Genomic DNA, 18,907 nt, shown 5'->3' with positions numbered 1-18,907 from the left:
GTGACGCGCTGCCAAGATGGCGACGGCCAGCTCCGCCCAATTCGGGCTTCAAAACTGCTCTTCAGAAACCCATTGGTTGACGTCACTGATACTACGTCCATTTTTATATACAGTCTATGTACTAAACATTAACCCCCCCCCCTATCTAAAGAAACATAATTTCTTGACTGGCAACTCTCTGCAGTCTAATAGAGGACATCTTTTGTCCTGTCTCAGGTACCGTAGCTATACTACTTGCTGGGGGCGGGGAGGTACAATTCGCAACCTATGTTCGCAACCCTCACCACTAGATGCCACTTAAACTTACATACTGAACCTTTAAGTCACTGCATCTCCCGACACAACACCATAGGTGAATTTTCAGTCTGAATATACGTTTTATTGAAACGGCAGCTGATAGTAGTAACAGCAACAAGCTGGCGGACTGCATTTTCAGGTCAGAAATGTAGCTCGGCTGTAAGTGCAAGCCCCCCCCCCGGTTAGCCATAGAGATAGCATTGCAGCGCCCGCAGTTTGTAAAAAAACCTGCCTTAACTTGAAAGTCTATGAGAGCGATCTGGGTGATTTTGACAGACTGAAATCATCCAAAAGGGGCGGGACTCCACAGAACAGGACTTGACGCTGATTGGGCTATGATATTCAGAGCCAAATGTCTGTCTAGAACAGTCAAAGTTAGCTAACACTGGTAGGATGTGTGAGAAAAATACCCTGCCTTTCCTGGTTTGGTGGTGCGTTGCCTGCGCGCCCCAATGAACCGTCCCTGGTAATAGATGATAACAAAACGGTTAGTGAGCAAGACTGATTATTATAGATGAGACTGTTGTCACACTTTAAACCACAGTTAGTAACATTACTGAAAGGCTATTCTACCGTGTTGTTGTCTTGTGCAGTTATTCTAGGGTGGCCAGACGTCCCCGTTTTCCGGGGACAGTCCCCGGTTTTGGTGGCCTATCCCCGCCTGGAGCTGTCCCTGTTTTTAACTGTGTGTTAATTATACTACATAGACTGTATAAGGAGTTAACAGAGCTGAAATCATAAAGACTGGACAGCAGAGCATACAAGTGTCTTGCCGAAAACTGATCTTCATATATAATACATATCATATTTTTTTAATGCCATACCGACCACCAAACCAAAAATGTCCCCCGGTTTTCATTTCAGAAATCGGGTCACCTTAAATTATTCTGCATTATTGTATATTATGTGGATCACGTAAGTTACAGCGATTGAGATGGTAGAGAAGCTGTGTACCTGAGTATCGGTAAAATTACAATAAATCTAAATTTAAAGTTGCAGAACAAACAGCGGTAGATTCGTGTTAAAGTTGCTGGCTGCTCCTGTCTTGCATCAAGGCTAGTATAAACAAATTGCTCCACATTTGCTTTGTAACATTACATCCTTTCTTGCAGGCTAAAATCAACATATGACATAATACTGGTAGTACACAGGATAGTAATGTGGATCACGTTAGCTGGTGAAGTAATGTGGAAAGCCATAACATTGCATATTATATATTGCACCGGATAACATTAGCAACTGCTTGGTGTTAGCCACCGAGCTAACGTGACTCTCTCATGACTCCAGCCTTTCTGATGTTCACTGTTTTCACAAGACGACATCTGATTTTCGTTATAGAATAGTAACTGTGCCTCATATCCCAGAGCCCACTGACAATAAGGCAGTCAAAATATGATTTATTAAGAAGTGATTTCAATGAAAACTACATAGCCTCTTTATACAAGAAAAACCTTAAATAAAAATGAAAGTTAACTGGCAGTCCAGTCTGATACCAAAACAATAATGTTTTCCTGCAAGTTTCTATGTATTGATCTGACTTCCTATACTGCTATACGATGCCCCGCATCGTACTGGACCTCTGCTTCCCTCTCAGCAGTGGTTCCAAGCCCAGACCGGCACGGCTGTGATCCCAGTCCTATAGGAGGATAAGGAGACGGTTCATGGCGGAGCTGATGTCATTGGCCAGGCATCCGTCAGAACAGAAACCAAAACAATGGACCCCTCTGTCCTGCCAACACAAGGTTGGTTTTAGACAAGAGGCTGGAGAGTGCTGTGATAGACCAGCAGCAGCAATGGAACTGACAGCTACAGTTTGACCTTGTCTTGTACTGTAACACCTGACAGTCCTCCAGGGAACCTATTTGATGAAATTTAGGTCAGTCAGCTAAATATTCAAGTTTCAGGTTTATTTGTCACATACTCAGCATATCTCTACATAGCGCAGTGAATTGGCTCCATCCATCCATCCATCGTCAACCTCTTATCCTGTGTACAGAGTCTGAAACTAAATTATTCACGGGCTAAAACAACAACAAAAAAACTCCCTCGGGGGTGTGTTGTGTCTGTACATGACTTCTCAGTAACGGGACAAAACCACACACACACACACATGTCCCAGAGCGCTGAGCAAGGGTTTACAGGGATAAGTGAAAGGCTGATCTTGAAAGTTGAAGCCAAAACATGGGACAATGAAAAGTTTCCTTTGGATGTGCCGCCAGTAGCCGGAGGAGCAGGGAGACGGAGGTCATGTCAGTCCTTCAGAGCCTGCTGTTTTATTTTCCTCTCTACAGTCACAGTCACAGTTAATCTCAGAACTGCGCCCTGCTGTGTCTGACCCCAACCTGCCACCTCCGTCTCCGTGCCCACCACATCGCCATGGCAACAAGGGCCGACCATGTGGTAAGCACACACACACACACACAAATACAGGCCTATAGAAATGCACTCGTAGAGTTTAAATGGGGAAAAATAAGAACCTTCTGATACATATGAAAATGTATTGAAATGTGTTGGCTATTGGCAGAACAGTCAGAGACGACTGTACCAATCACGGACTAGACCTCCGTTGTCTACTGTACTCTAAACCCCACACATACACACCCTCCTTTAGAGAAACAATGGTCAAATCCATAGACCACGAATACACAGAAAAACAAAGTGGCCTGTGTGTGTCTCCCTCTTTCAATCAAACAAGAGTAAGAAGATACAAAGAAAGCACTGACAGTATACAGCACACACGCACGCGCACAAACACACACACACACACACACACACACACACACACACACACACACACACACACACACACACACACACACACTCTAGCAGAGCAGAGGGGCTGTGCTGTAGGAGGTTGGGTGAGTTGGTTTATGCATGACAGCTGAGTCCATCTGCCTTTCACACAAATCACACTACAAGCTCAATCAAACTAAAACTGGGCATTTTCTCAACTTAAATCGACATGGAACTTCTTTGACAGGATCTCTGTGTTCGTGTGTCTGTATTAATATGGACACTATGTATGTGTGTGGGTTTGTGTTGGTGGAATTGCATTGCACACGTGTTTCAGAGTAAGGGTTCAGCGTCAGCTGTGAATGTAGTGTTTGAACAGAGTTAAAGGAATTTTTCACCAAACATTTGTCTCTCACACACACAGACCCAGTCTATACATTGACTTCATACAGTATGTATGGCAGCAGTGGAACACCTCCTCTACACTTCACACTATAACCTGTTGTATTGTGACAAAATAAATCTACCTACCTACCTACCTATACTCCTCTCTGAATGACTAGGCTAATTCTGCTTTGTGCTTATTATTTGGGCTACCATAATAGCACTGTGTGTGTATATGTGTGTAGAAGGCCTCTCTGCCACCGCTACGTACTACGTAAGTACTTTTTAAACGATGCATCGATGAAATAATCTGTAGAAGCTTCGAATAAAATCATCGTTAGCTGCAGCCCTACAACATACAAGCAGCAGTTGAAGGTGGCAAGTCTTCATCCATGCAGATATATCCGAGAGACAGTACGTGATCTGCTCCAAGACGGTGGGGTCATATGGCGGGAAGGATAGGAAGAGCTGAGTAAGAGAAGCCGAGACCCAGTGAGGTGGTGTAAATTGAGAAGAGAAGGGGCCCTAGCACCGAGCCTTGGGACACCCCTGTAGGGGAGGGAGGGAGAGGAACGCCCATGGAGGTAGAATTCGAAACACAGAAGTGCTTTGCCCCAGATGCCCATTGCCAAGAGTGCGGATAGCAGGATCCTGTGATTGACTGTGTGAAAGGCAGCTGATGGGTTAAGCAGGATAAGAACCGAGGACTGGGCTGCACCTACCTTTGCACCTACCTTTGCTTCCGGCTTAACAGCACTACATCTGTGAACACCTTGGACACCCTGTAAATATCCACGGTGAACTGCTTAGACATGCTTGGTTAAATTGCATTTAGTTTATATTTTACTCTTTTATTGTGTCTGTATTATTGTCTTTTGCTTTTTAATGTGAAGCCCTCTGTGACAAAAGTGCTCTACAAATTAATTGTACATACTGTCCAGTAGCTCTAGCTCTACAGGGAAACCTACAAGCTTCTTCAAGCAGCATTTTAAAGTTCTTTAAGTATCAAAATTAAAAATATGTATTATGCAGAATGGACTCTTAGAGTTGATATTTACTACTGATGAATTAAAAGGTAAGCAGCATTCGTGGTCGAGGTGATGATTCAGTTGAGAGCATAGCATCATATTTTATAAACTGATTGTTTTGTGTGTAATCTTATTCTGCAAAGCAACAAGTTACTACTGTATTGTTGTTGTGAGTAAGTATTAAATACTTCCCTCTAAAATGCAGTGAAGTATAAAGTGGTATATAATGGAAATACTCAAGTAAAGTAAAAGTACCTAAAAAATGTACACAAGTACAGTACTTGAGTAAATGTACTTTGTTATTTTCTGCCACATCACTGATGAGCTTTCTTCAATTGTGGATCTGTCGGGAAAACTTAATGGTTGAGACTGAGAGAACATATATTTTGTTAAAATAAAAATCCAAATTAAATGAATTCCCAACAGCAGTGTCTGCAAAGACAACCGTTACATCAGTGTAGGACGACACACATTTTCAGAAGCAGGCTCTGGGAATTATAATATGACAGTCCTGAAATATGTCGAACTTCAAGGAAGTCAGTAGAGCAATGAGCTCTTGGGCTTTGAATTATTCAGGTCGAAATCAAATCACAGCAGTAGAGCAGCAGAATTTCCCAAAATCTTGAAGATCACTACCTGAGGATTTCTTGTTATGTTTGTTGAATGAGTGTGTGACAGATTACTGAACAATGCTTCCATCCTGACACCCAGTGCAAGCTCGGAGTACTGCATTCTTTTTTTAATGAACTCGCCACAATTTAGAAACATCACTTTTATTTAATTGATTCACACAGCTGATTTGAAGTTCTCAACAATAATATTCTGCTCATATTATACCCTAATATTATTAACCCCCCTGTGCTTGGTTCCACAAAGTCACATCACAAATAAAAGACAATAGCTACAAACAAATTCAGGTTGGAAACTAAGATGAAAATATGTATCTATACAGAGACAGAGCTTTGGATGCCAAATAAAGATGGATACAGTGATTTGGGCACTCTAGCAGACAGTTAACAAGGTAAGTACTCAAGTAATGACTTCAGTGACATCTGCAGTGAAACAGCACTTATGATACCATCCTCCACCTTAAGTAATTCATTAAAAGACAAATGAGGTTTAACAAACTGAACCTTTCACTCTGTTTTATTCAACCACCCACCGAGGAGACCTTGTAGAAAACAGAGTCACAGCTGCTGCGGGATCACAGCTCCTCCTTGCCCTTCTGAGAGTCTGAGGTCGACATGGTGTCAGCTGTAGTTTTTTTGGAGTCCTTCTTGGCGGCAACTTTTTTTGTCTTTTTTGCTGCTGGTTTTGCATCTTTTTTGCCTACCTGCTTGGCCGGTGTTTCAACAGTCTGTTTTCCATCTTTTTTAGCAGCAGATTTGCCTTTGTCTGCTGTCTTGGTCTTTGCTTTAGGAGAAGCTTTGGCTTTAGTGCCTGTTGCTGTTTTGCTGACTGGTTTGGCCTCTGCTTTGTCCTTTAGCGAGTCGGCTGGTTTGTCAGCCTGCGTGTCTGCTGGTGCATCCAGCTTCTGCTCTGCTGGTTTATTATCTTGTTTATCGTCTGCTTTTTCCTGGTCAGCCTGAGCAGGAGGGTCTGGGGTTGATGGTTGGGGCTCGGAGATGTCAGCTGACTCCTGTTTGATAAACTCTGTATCCACAGGGGTAGAAAACATCTTCAGCATATCCTGAGCTTGGATTCTCTCCTACAGGACAGAAAAAAACATTTGAGGAAAAGAAGAAAGCAAAATAAGCCAATGAAGAATCAAAGTGCCTAGACCAGAGGCGGAATATCACTCATTCATACTTGACATATGCAATACTTGATTCCTTGGATATTTGCAGAAAACATGTAACACATGGTGGCTGTGGCTCAGGAGGTGTGACATAGTGCAAAAGCGCTTTGAGTGGTCGGACGATTAGAAAGGCGCTATGCAGTTCACAGATGCTGCTGGTAGAATTGCAGAGCGATTCCTACACTGACGTTAGTCTACAGAGATGGATCGTACCTTTTCCTCGTGAGCAGGATCCTGGGTGAACCACAGTGCCACAGCACACCTCTGACCCTTGGTGACAGCTCTGACACCGTGGGGGTTTTCCTTCCCCGCTCCGAACCCGACCACACGGCCGCACTGTGGACGCACCTCAGCCTGGAGAAGTGTGAAAATATAGAACATGTAGCATTGAATAGCAGGGAAGCCCGACATTTCTTACTGGTTTTATTTATAAGTCATGCACATGTTGAAAGAAGGTTATGGAAAGAAAAGCTGAATATTTACCGTGACTGTTTTAGCGTCCAACTCTGTGAAGATGAAATCTCCTCCTTCAAAGTCATCGTTTAGATAAAGGATGGCACTGTGGGGGAGAGACATTAGGATGTTTTGTGGGTTATCATCACCAGCGTTCTCTGGTTGAAAGATCAACTCTGTAGTGTACTTCTGTGTGTGTGTGCTCACCTGTAGTCTCTGTTTGTGTATGCAGGAGGTTCCTTGATACAGTCGTTAAGCTCAGAAACCAGCAAACAGTTGTCCACATGAACAGGGTGACTCAGGTCCTTCCGTTCCTCCTGCTTCTCTGAATTAAAAACAGCGCAGAGAGAAGTTACACCAAAGCACATTTCCTAAACTTTAAAGCAATGCTAGTAAGTATTACAGGGTATATACAGGAGTCCTGCAGTAAAATTCAATACCTTTTTAAGACCTTTTCAAGACTTTTTCAACATATTTTACTGCCGCACCACTTTGAGCTGTAACGGATTAAATCAGCCACACACCTTGACATTTCTGAGGTTTTAAAAGGAATGTAAATATATTTATAACATATTTATCGCCTATATGTCATCAGGTTGTAACGCCACCTATAAATTGAGGCATTCACCAACTTTCTCAGTTGCCTATAACAGCCTGTAAAGGCCTATTGTTTTCTATGTGAAGGACTGGTCAGATTTCCTGCCAAAAGCAACATAAACATAAACTTACATAAACTATGACGTGTATGTACGCAGTATTACAGCAAATCATGTGAAACACAGTGTAATTTTGTGTTTTAGTTGGTTTAAACTAGAGAATGTGAGCTTGCAATGATGTGTGATAACTTTCATCGACCAATTGATCAATACAACAAAATTCAAATAGGGCAGGAGGGAAGAAAGATGAAGGGAATAAACTGAGTGATGAATAACGTAAGTAGTGTAGGCGGTGTAGCACAGATACAACCTGGAGGAGGAACTAGTCTAAATGACTGGATTAGTATAATATTATAACATTAAGTTAAAAGTACATTGTTAACTTAATAGTAAACTGTAAGTTAGATATTAATATAGTCATTATGTTCAATATAATTTCATATAATAGTATATAACTTACCACTAGTGTAATATTAATTCAAATTACAGCTGCTTCAGTTTGGGGTTGTTTTTTATTCATTAACTTTGTGCAAGAAAAATGCTCTAGGCTACATGATAGTCTCCAACCTTGATTTTAGGCAGGCTACTAACTCGTCAATAATCTTTATGCAGAACACTGAGTTCAACATTTATAAAGTTTGTTGCAGCAATTTTTTTTTTTAAATCATCCAGGCTGTGATAGATCTGTCCGGCGGGGTGGGAGTTTACAGTCTGGTGTATTCGTAAATCATTTTCCGGTTCACACGGATCTATTTTTTAGGCGTTTAAGAGTGAAATAGGCGCTCGGTAGATCCCTGCGCCTAACGTTACAGAAACGAATCACACAGTCGCTCTCTGCCTGTCTAGTGTTTTTGGCTACGCATTATAAATAAATGCGTTCACCTACACTTTTAGCAAACAAAGTTTTGGACAAACAGGATTTTCACAAAAATATCTTCAACATTTAATACCTTGTTAAATGGCGATTAAGACTTTTTAATTCTTTTTAATGGCCTTAATTTTTGCAAAATTGATTTATTACCTTTTAAGACTTTTTAAGACCCCGCGGACACCCTGTCTTAACAATAGATCTAATTACTGCATGTTACCCCCTTCCATAACAACAGTCACTAAAGCTCATGGGGGGTGTAGTATTTGAAGCTATTAAAGAGAAATGTGATTTCTCAGAGCAAAGATGAAACATGAATAATCCATTCTACAGTATATATTAAATGATCCAGGAGGCTTGTATGCTGCTCTGATGAGGAATATTGAGGTTATGACTTCAAGAAAACATTTGTACCCTGCTGTGAACGGCCTTGTTTTTCTGATGGATAAGGAAAAGTCTAAAATTGTTCTGTTGATAGATCTAAGAGATTTAAACATTTTATGAATGAACCAATATCATCACCCGGGACAAACCAGGAATCCTGTTTTTTTCTTACGCAGCAGTGGATTAGTCTCTTCCACAGACAAAACACCAGCAAACTGGCCCCGCATGACTCACCATCGATGGCGGAGCGGCAGACCAGGTGGGAGTAGGAGAAGTAGAGCGGAGTGCCCAGACGGAAGTACGACTCCAACACCTTCCTCACCTTCTCGCTGATGTCGAAGAACAGACGGGCGCTCTTCAGTGGAACCTTCCCCTCCTGTCCGAGCTGTAGGAGGTGGAACTTCTCAGGTCAAAGTCTTTCATTTATTTTCATGCAAACTTCTAATGAATTATTGTTGGATAAATAGAAAATGTTTTGTGATGAAAACAACACAGTTTGGCTAAATGCTTTTAGTTATAATTTAGCGAGCAGGACTACAGACCTTCACAGCCTTCAGGACAGTGACTCCCTGGAACATCTCACTGGGGGAGTGGGGCGAAGGACGCCCCCTGTAGCCATCACCTTTTAGAGCAGCTGCCTGGGAAATACGCACAACATCAGCACTCTGACATGATGGGCTGACACACAGACATGGGACACAAACAGGCATCAGGTGACATAAAGATAAAGAGGTACTTTCAATCCAAGGAAGGTTAAAATCAAGGTTCAACTGGACCTGGTTGAAGATGCTTGAAGACATTTTACCTTCAAGAGGCTTCTTCACTTCTGACTGACTGGCAGAGTCCCAGTTATTTAACCTCTGTGGTGTCGTTTTCAACTATTCCTATACCATCACCTTGATAACGATCTTCTATCTTCACCCAAGTCCAGTTGGCCTTGATTTGAACCCACCTTTGATTAATATGACCTGGATGACTGAGAATCTTCACACACAGTTTCTTTCAATGTTTTTTGGAAATAAATAATGGTATACTTATACCTTTAAAATTGCACACTAATATCAAGTTCTAACTGATTTCCAAGTCTTATTTAAATTGCTGATTTCTTATAGGCTCGGAAACGTCAGGTCTATCCTCAGAATGTTATTTCCTTAAAGGAGCACAGCGCCGTTTTTCCTACATTTATAAGACTGTACAGTATATTTCTGTTATTCTCAAAGCTCACAATACATTTTAGATATTTAACTACTTCCAGGCAGCCTGAACTAAAACTGCGCCTGTACTCTTGAGATAAATGAATCAGATCAGATTTACATAGATAATTTCAAGCGAGTTTCTGCATGTTGAATTTCACACTGTACTGAAATTAATTTTTATTGAAAACCAGTGGCTGCCTTGCCTGGAGGGTTGGAAAAATGCAAAAAAAGTAAAGTAAGTTATGCAGGGGTTTTATTTTAAATGGAGATAAAAAAACTGATATGACACTAGTGAGAATGATACAAGTAACAATAGCTAATAATTTACTGCATAAGTGATCACAGAGCCTTGTTAAAGCTGCATTAACTCGTGTTTCACCAGCTAGTTGCTAACTGTGTCTGTGTGGTGCTGGACAGACAGTGTGCAGTGGCTTTATTAGAGCTTTGAGAGGTATGCCAACTTCTCTAGTGTGTTTTACGTATATAAATGAGTATATGAGTATATAAAACTACTAAACCAACTAGTCAAGAGTCCTAATATCACTCTAAATGTGATTATTACTGTTATACATATAATACAATATATGAGATATAAGTAGTGCCCCCATGGTGACACAGAGTTGCCAGTTGTTTTTAGCCTTTAGTCTTCTGTGTATTTCTATTCATGTGATGGTTTATTAGTAATGTGTTTTTTTATATTATCCTGTGCCTCATGTTGCACTATCAAAGCAAGTTCCAAACAACAACATGTTAATTAACTCATTTTGAGCAAATATATTCTTTAGATGACTCACATTGGAGAGGCGTTGCAGCTCCCTGCACTCATCTTCACTGATCACCCCATCCAGCAGCACCCGCTCAGAGCCATTCAGCTGCTTGGACGTCATGGTCACCTTGAAGTCATTATACAACGGAGCGCCATCTAGAGAAGAAAGAGCACAGGATCAAGGAGAGTGAAAAGTTTGCCTGTCAAACACATAACTGTAGATTTCTCAGCTAAGTACTGTACTTATGTTAAGTGTTTGTGTAGTTTGGTTTACTTATGAATTAGCAAAGTCTAAACCATCATTTTACTAACATCTGGTTCACTAGTAATCTGGGTGAAATATTTACCCTCCTGCGGGACTATCATTGTGGCCAGCTCGGAAGAATCCTTCTTCTTCTCCTCAACCAGAGTCTCAATCTCCTTCATTAGGTTTCCTATTTCCTCTGTGATCCTCGCTGCCGTCTCTCTCTCGGCTCTGAGACACACAGGTAGGTAGAATGACAGAGGCCAAAACATCCCTTTGACAATAAACTGCTACAAACGTGTGTGTGGCTGCGTCTTTTATCTGATGTATGTATTTATATGTATACTTTTATATATTATTATTATTATTATTATTATTCCTTTTCTTATTCTCTCTTCTGTATTGTTTGACACTGTAAATGATGTACTCTGGACCTGGCTACATTATTTATTTTGGGGTCTTGTCGTAATTATATGAACGACACAATAATAAAAATGGATTAATTCACTCATTCAGTATTACTTCTGCTTGTCCCTCAGTTTCTTAGGCATGACATCTTCAGGAGTCCATGTGTCCTGAATACAAAGAGACAGTAAAGGCATCAAATACCAGGCTGCATGAAACCACTGCATCAAATAAGAAACGTGATGGGTAACAAATGATTTATTCACTCACTGGATCTACAAAGGTGATTCCGAAGGCTTCATATCCAAAGTAGAGCAGCTCTTTTTCCAGTATGGACTGCTGAATGTACAGTTTCACCACCTGGATGTCAAAAATGAATTGGACCTTGATTGCATCTCCTGAGTGCATCAGTCTGCAAAATAGCTCAATGAGATATATCCAGAAGATCCCATGTTCAATTACATGTTTAAGTGCAGAACACAGTGACATTAAATATACCCAGCAGAACACAGCACTCTTAAAACATAACGTGGTAAATGATCTGTTGTTGGCTGCTGACTTGTTGGATCTTAGCGCAGCTTTTGATACTGTGGACCACTGTATTCTGTTGGACAGGCTGAGAAATACTTCGGCATCTCTGACCAGGTGCTTAAGTGGTTGACATTCTACCCTTCAGAAAGATCTTAATGTGTGTTTTCTAATAACACATTTTCTGATTATTCCTCACTCCAGCATGGGGTTCCACAGGGTTCAGTCCTCTGTCCATTGTTGTTTTCGTCATACTTAGCGCCATTGGGTTAGATCATTCATTCTTTTGGGATGGCATGTCACTGCTATGCTGATGATTTACAAATATATATGCAAGTTAAAGCAGGAAATGCATCTGATCTCGTATTATGACAAGATCAGATTTTAGAGATTTTACTGTTTATATTTTAAAGCACTTTTTTGTAAAGCACTTTGATTGAAAACACTATAAATAAATGTGTTATTATTATTATTGGATTTGATTGGAACATAATGAAAAACTATAGGCTATGCTTGACCACTTTTTTTGTGGGGGAGTATAATGAAGAGACACACGATTAAAGTTTGTTACAAATTTAATAACAAACTGTATAAAGCCATCAAGTTCTTAAAAAACTCCAGCACAGAGAAAGAAACACAAATTAAATCGCAACCGTTTGTGGCCCCATCCACACTACTCCGTTTTCGTTTAAAAAAGAAGAATTAAAACGAATACGATCTCTGTCCACACCAGCATTTTATCTGTGTATCAGAGCTGATCTCAGTCTACATTAAAACAAATGAAAACGCACATCTAGTGGCCGTTCGGGTACACTGGGCATGTGTGTGCCAGTGTAAACATGAAGCAGATGGTGTACTCCGTCATTACAGAAGATTTGGCGAAAGAATAAAGCACAACAGATGAAGAACCGCACCAGATTTTATTTTGAATGGACCAATAACGAGCTGGGACTGAATGTAACACAGGAGTTAAAAGTGACTTAAAATAAAAAAAAAAAAAAATATATATATATATTAAAAAAAAGCGACTGTGGCGTCGGAAAACAAACTGGGAGTCTTCGCAAAGTAAATGGCGACATGCACGTTAACTTACAAGTGTAGGCAGATACTTGTTATTTGCACAGTACAGAATATTTTAATAAAAATACTAAATCAAAAACTCTGTCAGCATCATCGTGTTTCTACCCAATCAGAGAGCCAAAAGTGAGCGTCTGCGTCATCATTTCTAAAGTCCTCTGTTTTTGCCCGTCTTCACTAAAACGCTCTCTGGAGTTTCAAAACAAAAAATGGGGTCGGCAGCATTTTCAAACTTCTCCATTTTAGGTCTTCGTTTTCACCATTTTAGTCTGGACAGGAGGTGCAAACATAGCAAAAGGTCTCCGTTTTAAAACCAAAACGCCGTAGTGTGGATGGGGACGGAAAACGACAAGAGCTGCAGATCAGAGGAACGTGATTATTAACATGCTGTATTACCTGTTGTATTCAGCTGGTCCGTTTATTTTGGAGAGGACGAGACCGACTTTGGTTCCATGCAGAAACCTCCTGACTGATAAAAACTTAAAACAACTCTGGAAACAGTATTTAGCGTAACTCCATCAGCTTATAGCTATAAACACACCGCGGCACGCTGGCTGCTATTTCCAAGCTATATAATACCGACGTACAATCTCAGGCCGACATCGGCGAGACGTGTGTGCTATTTGACTGTTGATTGTGATTTATTGTGCAAACAACAGTGGACACGCTCGACTTACACAAACAGAGGACTTTAAAAACAATGACGCTCACATTTGGCTTTCTCAGTAACTCATGTTACTAATAACATTGATGAAGACTGTTTTTTTCAAAACTGAGCATGGGCTGGAAAGTGAGTTAAGTTGTGAAAGCCAGAAAAACTAAATAATGATTTAGTCATTACTATTGATCAGCATTCCAATTAATGCACTATAAATGTTGTATATGGACATTTAGAGCCTGGGGCAGTAAAAATCGTACTTATCTCTTCTTTAAAAAGGCTGCAATCGTTTACGTGCTTTAGCTTGCCATCTGTGCTTGTGTATGTCTCTTTTCAGTACATCTGAGTGCTAAAGGCTGTTTTATTCCCACCACATGCGGGCTGATTTTCTGCTGATCGTTCTGCATTAACATAATAGACTGCTAAAAATAACTGCACTCACAAGGTGCTTTGAACAAAAGCCTCTTCTAAATATAGCTTGAGGTAGAGGGACTGTACCTGTCTGGCTGATATGGTCCCTGCCTTGTCTTCACCCAGCACGGCAGAATAATAAGCCAGGTTCTGGTTCATCACCTCGTCGTCAGGGTGGAACAACAGGAAGGTCTTAGCACACTCTATGGCCTGTTCATACTTCTCACCTGGAGGGAGGGAACAGCAGCAGGAGGGTGAACAACTGGTGTGAGGTCTCTGTGTGTGAGCTGTTCTGAAGAATTACAATATTTTACGAGGATTCATATGATTATGGAGGTGCCATTTACTCTGTTGTTAAAGGGGCACAAAACTCGGGAGCGTAGACACCACAGACGCGGACTACTTCTGTCAGCTTGGTGGACTCCACACATGCGGAGTTGGTGCCCTTGTAGCGTAGTCGACCTGTCTGATCATAAAAACGGGAGGCACCTGGACGTCCGCACAGTGTCTGCGCATGCCCCCTCTGATGACGATTTTTTGTCAGGCGGACCCTAGTGTACTCGCAGACGCAGAAAGTGTAATCCTTGCTTTACTCATCATGTGGTGTCTTCTGTGGTTTTTGGATGAACTTTGTCCCATCTTGGTGTGGAGTTGGACAGACTTAGATGTTTACCAAGAGGGAAGGTTCTAATGAAGAGCTGCATTATGGAAAGGGAAGAAGGAAGTGTTTTTGGAGCTTGACTAGGGTCCCTTATCAAACCTTCTGTCCTTCCTTGTTGTTATTTATTAGCAACAGCTAGCTAGCTGCTTCTCATTTCTAACTGCCGCTACCTTTCAGTTTCACCAGTTTAAATGTTTAAAACAGATTATACCAGCTGTAGCTAATTAACATTCATTCCATAACTGCTAAAATGAAAGCTTTGGTTGTTGAATGGAGGATGTGCTCTCTGGTGTCTGCAGCCAGCCAAAGAGTCTCCACTCTGTAACGCCACTTCATGATCACTGCGGGATTGTGTCTTTTTATAGACCAACAGAGTGGTGACTCTTCTCTAGAGAAATGATCTCTTCCTGTTTCAGAAACTTTCACAGCAGTTCTACAACAGATCATTCCAGATTTGGTTCAAATAGCTTGTGAAAAATAAGGCTTAAAAGTCAGAAAGGTATTATTTGAATTTAACTTTAGTTACATAAGGGATTTGAAAAGATTCACATTCGATAAAATGCTATCCAGCCCAGACCCCTTGACCCATTCCATATAGGAAATGCAGTAGATCTCTGCCTCTGCTGCTTTAGTTTTACCTCTTCTGTTTTAATCTCCTCCATGTTTATGGAAGTACAATATTATTCACTGCAGTAACCCTTTAATAAAAAGGAATATACTAAAATTCTTAAGTTTTTTTTTAATATAATTTAATAACTGTGATGATTGAAGTCTGTAAAGGTTCTCAATCACCCAGGTCAGTTTTCCAAGGAAGATCAAAATCAAGGGTCCAGTTGTTCCTTGTGATCACTGAATATATTTTATAATGCACATTAACCAAGTCAGAAATGTTCTACACAAACCCATTTCCATTATTTTATATGGTCAATGGCTCCTAAGAGAAAATTGCCTTGCTAGTTGTGATGCCAGTTACCTTAACGTGGCTCACCTGTGTGTTTGCTATTTAAGAGGCATCTGTAGTGCACAGTTGTGACACTGATGAAGGCCCAGATGGCCATTATAAGGAAGCACACCAATTTGTCTGAGCACGGTGAAAGCTCTACAGGGAGGAACCTTCATCACATCTTGTTCTTCATAAAAGATCTGCCTCATAATATTCAACCAATATATCCAGCTATACGCATAATCAGTGTTGCTGTAAATATCTGGACATTCAGGGTTTCATTCATTGGATAAAGGCATGTACACTCAGTACAGGCTGGAAAAGAAAGGGCAGTGGGACTCACTGTTGTAGTAGGAGAACTGCAGGTAGTTGAAATGCGAGGGGAGGAAGTCCTCAAAGGGCTTGTTTCTGCCAGCAGTTGTGGCCAACTCTACGGAGCACTGCTGCTTACATTTCAGTACCTGCATGTAGTGGTCTGACATACACAAACACATTTACACAATGGTCACCAAATTCTCATCTTTCCTATCAATCAACTCTGTGCACAAAAACCAAAGGATGTGCTGTCTCACCCGTCATGGTCTGGAACAGGTCAGCGTTGTACTCCATGTAGTTGTATCCGTCATAGTCGTAGGCTCCCTCACACAGCACTCTGCATTCCTTATCGGCAGCGAAGTACTCATCTACGGCCACTTCGAAGTGTTCAGCCGCCAAGCCGAATGAGTCGTCGCTGTAATAGCTCTTCCCTAGCAGGAACTCGGCCTGAGGAGCGAGCATGTGGACATCCAACAATGTGGCTTATGGACACCATTACACGTGTAATATTACTAGTGCTCTTGTTTTTCAAGTTAAACAGGAGGCATAGTTTTAAGATGTTGAGTTCAAATTCTTCTACTTGACATGTTATTGACTGTAACAGCAGTAATCACAAAGTGCACAAAAGGTTCTTGGAACGACGTGTCAGGATTTCTTTTTATTCTTACTTTCCAACAAATGTCACTCTTCTTTTTACAGCCATCGTACCGCAGACCAAAAGATTTAGAAAGCTACTGGAAAACTTTAAAGTTGGCCATTTGCGGCAACCGCAGGCATGTGACGATGTAAACATTTTCTGCAGAGATTAAATCATGTGACAAAACAGATTTCTGAAATAAACAGAACCAAAAGTTGAGATGTGATCAAAATGAAAAAAGCCCCTCTAAAGACTGGCCTCTAGGCTACCAGGACTAAAATGCCATAAACCCCATCAGAGGAGGAGTTTGCCCTCACCATGTGTGTCCTGGCCTCCAAATCTTTGAAGTCCTCTTCCTGTACTCCTTCCATCATCCTGTAGTACTCCAGGTTCTGTTTCATCTCCATGTGATCTGGGTTGGCCAGGAAGAATGTGTTGGCAGCTGCCACCGCCTTGTCCAGCTTATTGATCTGGAAAAAAACCCACAGGACTTCAGCTCATCCTCTCTGACTGACAATTCACTGTTGCCCTGTGACGTTTCTGTTTCTGTGTGTCTGCCAAACAGGGTTCAGTTTATCCAGCCCTCTTCGTTAAAGGAGCAATAAATGATGTAGAAATGAAATGCTCCACCATGTTCACTAGCTATGCAAGTCGCTAACCTTGTTGCTAGCAGCTTGCTAGTTGCAGTTCGGTGCTGGGCAGCCAGCATAAACGACCTTTTGCTGAAAACAGCAGCTTCTGCAGCTGGACACAATCCTACAGAGGGATGGTGTGCACTTAACTGAAGTGACCTAACTTCATCAGTCCATGAAATGTGTATTCTACTGTAAGTTTAGGGAACCAGTCCCTTAACGGACTTCAAAATTATGAGTTTGGTTTCAAAGACCTAATGTTACAGAGGCATTAAGTAATGTGTAGGTTATATGGTCCTCTAACAGGAACTAACCGCTTATTTCATTACACACAAGCCTGTCTCTCCTTCACTGGCCTGTAATTAAAACAATAATGAAGTAGCACCTGCAGATCAGATCTGAGTTTTAAATGTCAGAAATCTGAGCAGCCAGCTTGATCACCAACTCTGTCTGTATACCTGACAATTTGTTGGTGTCATGCTTTTTTGCTTCGGAATTATTATAGAAATACACAGTTATTATATTTATTCCACTTCCAAACAGTTTAGTTAGATTCACATTCTGCGCCACCTTTTTTCATGCTGTGTTCAAGTTTTGTCTGAGAGTAGTATTTTCGATGCACACATAACAATCCAAGAAAAACAGTGGAATTGTTCCTCTGACAAAGACAATAAAATTGTACAACTGTCTATCTTGGCCAGTCTAACTCTACTCAAATGTGCCCACAGAGAATGACTGTGTTTGAGCTCAGCGTGTCTGCGTTCATCAGGAGTAGAAGCCTTTAAAGGTCTGCGCTTCCCACCGCTGGATCCCAAACACCGACGTCCTAACGTCAGGCTCCGCAGCTGACTCCACCCTGAGACGTGGCATGGCTGCCTTGGTTTTGGGGGGTTGGGGTATTTACAGCTCTGAGTTAAAGCCTGAATGAGATTCCAACTAAAGTGTGTTACAGTTGTTCACTCTGTTGTGGGTCTGCATGTTCAGTAAGAAGTTGCACCTGGACAAATCTCTGTGTGATGGGGGGCAGCACTGACTGCCTACTGTACTTAAGTTAGTTACCTTAAAATATGCAACTTGTAGGTAATTATACGGGGTCCTCTTGTTGAACTCCAGCTCCACGTCTGCAGTAACCTGGTGCATTGTTGGTGAACCCAGTTTCTCAGTTTCGCAGGAGTTCACGCAGTCCGCCCGCTTGAGGATTTTCTGGAAGAAGCCCAGGTCCTCCACAGACCCGGCCCCCGGTATGGGAACTCCCAAGCCGACCAGACGATCGCCGAAAGCGGTCTGATTGGCGCAGCTCAGCCGGCACTGAGCCTTCACGCTGCGGACCGTAGCTTTGTTCCTGAGCGCCTTCTCCATGTTCAGGATAACCGACAGCCAGTCCCCCTTATAGTAGGCTTCCACTGCCGCGTCGAAGAGGAAATCATAGGGCTCCAAAACGAAGTGACTGCTCAGATTAGTGTCCGAAGTGCACAGTGGGATAATAAGGCAGAACATCATTAGTGTATAACGGAGCTCCATGATGCTCAAATGTCAGAGGTCTGCTGCGGGGCCGGGGTCAACCGGAGCCTGGAGGAGCCGGGAGAGAGAGGAGGTGGAACTTCTTTCTCCGACACTAACTTGTCTGGAGGTGGGGTTTGAGGCGCCCCCCCCCATCCCCCATATACACATGTAGATATCATTATAATGTTATATAAATGCATATAGAACGGGGGCCTTAAATCTATGTAGGACTGACCTTAGAATACTGTCAGAGATCTGTATCAGCTCAACACCGAGTCTGGTGAACTAAACTACTCCAGGCGAAACCTTTGCTCATTATTCTCAACATAA

The 18,907-nt window shown here is 41.7% G+C and overlaps 1 protein-coding gene across 1 annotated transcript; it reads right to left on the bottom strand.

The window, feature by feature from the left end:
- Window positions 1-5,199: 5,199 nt before the first annotated feature.
- Window positions 5,200-18,677, bottom strand: p3h1 (prolyl 3-hydroxylase 1). The gene is made up of 15 exons (XM_038697923.1): window positions 18,134-18,677; window positions 16,760-16,912; window positions 16,063-16,252; window positions 15,834-15,965; window positions 13,974-14,113; window positions 11,483-11,572; window positions 11,330-11,382; window positions 10,911-11,038; window positions 10,592-10,719; window positions 9,144-9,239; window positions 8,836-8,986; window positions 6,901-7,018; window positions 6,724-6,799; window positions 6,454-6,594; window positions 5,200-6,150 (listed from the first exon to the last, which is right to left on the bottom strand). The coding sequence occupies exons 1-15, from the start codon at window positions 18,593-18,595 to the stop codon at window positions 5,647-5,649; spliced, it is 2,562 nt and encodes an 853-aa protein (XP_038553851.1). The 5' UTR covers window positions 18,596-18,677; the 3' UTR covers window positions 5,200-5,646.
- Window positions 18,678-18,907: the final 230 nt, after the last annotated feature.

The sequence above is a fragment of the Micropterus salmoides genome, unplaced genomic scaffold (genome assembly GCF_014851395.1).
Source record: "Micropterus salmoides isolate LMB-PRFRI ecotype aquatic unplaced genomic scaffold, ASM1485139v1 Ms_hic_scaffold_4, whole genome shotgun sequence".
NCBI classification, from domain to species: Eukaryota; Metazoa; Chordata; class Actinopteri; order Centrarchiformes; family Centrarchidae; genus Micropterus; species Micropterus salmoides.
The sequence above is the reverse complement of the archived record's forward strand: the minus strand, read 5'-3'. Positions and strand labels throughout refer to the sequence as shown.

Bases quoted from the DNA above. Each gene is read 5' to 3' on its own strand.
- p3h1 (XM_038697923.1), bottom strand. From the start codon at position 18,595: ATGGAGCTCCGTTATACACTAATGATGTTCTGCCTTATTATCCCACTG. The intron at 11,573-13,973 runs GTACAGTCCCTC...TTTGACATCCAG, and splicing joins GGACCATATCAGCCAGACAG to GTGGTGAAACTGTACATTCA. The intron at 8,987-9,143 runs GTCTGTAGTCCT...CACCTCCTACAG, and splicing joins CTGTCCTGAAGGCTGTGAAG to CTCGGACAGGAGGGGAAGGT.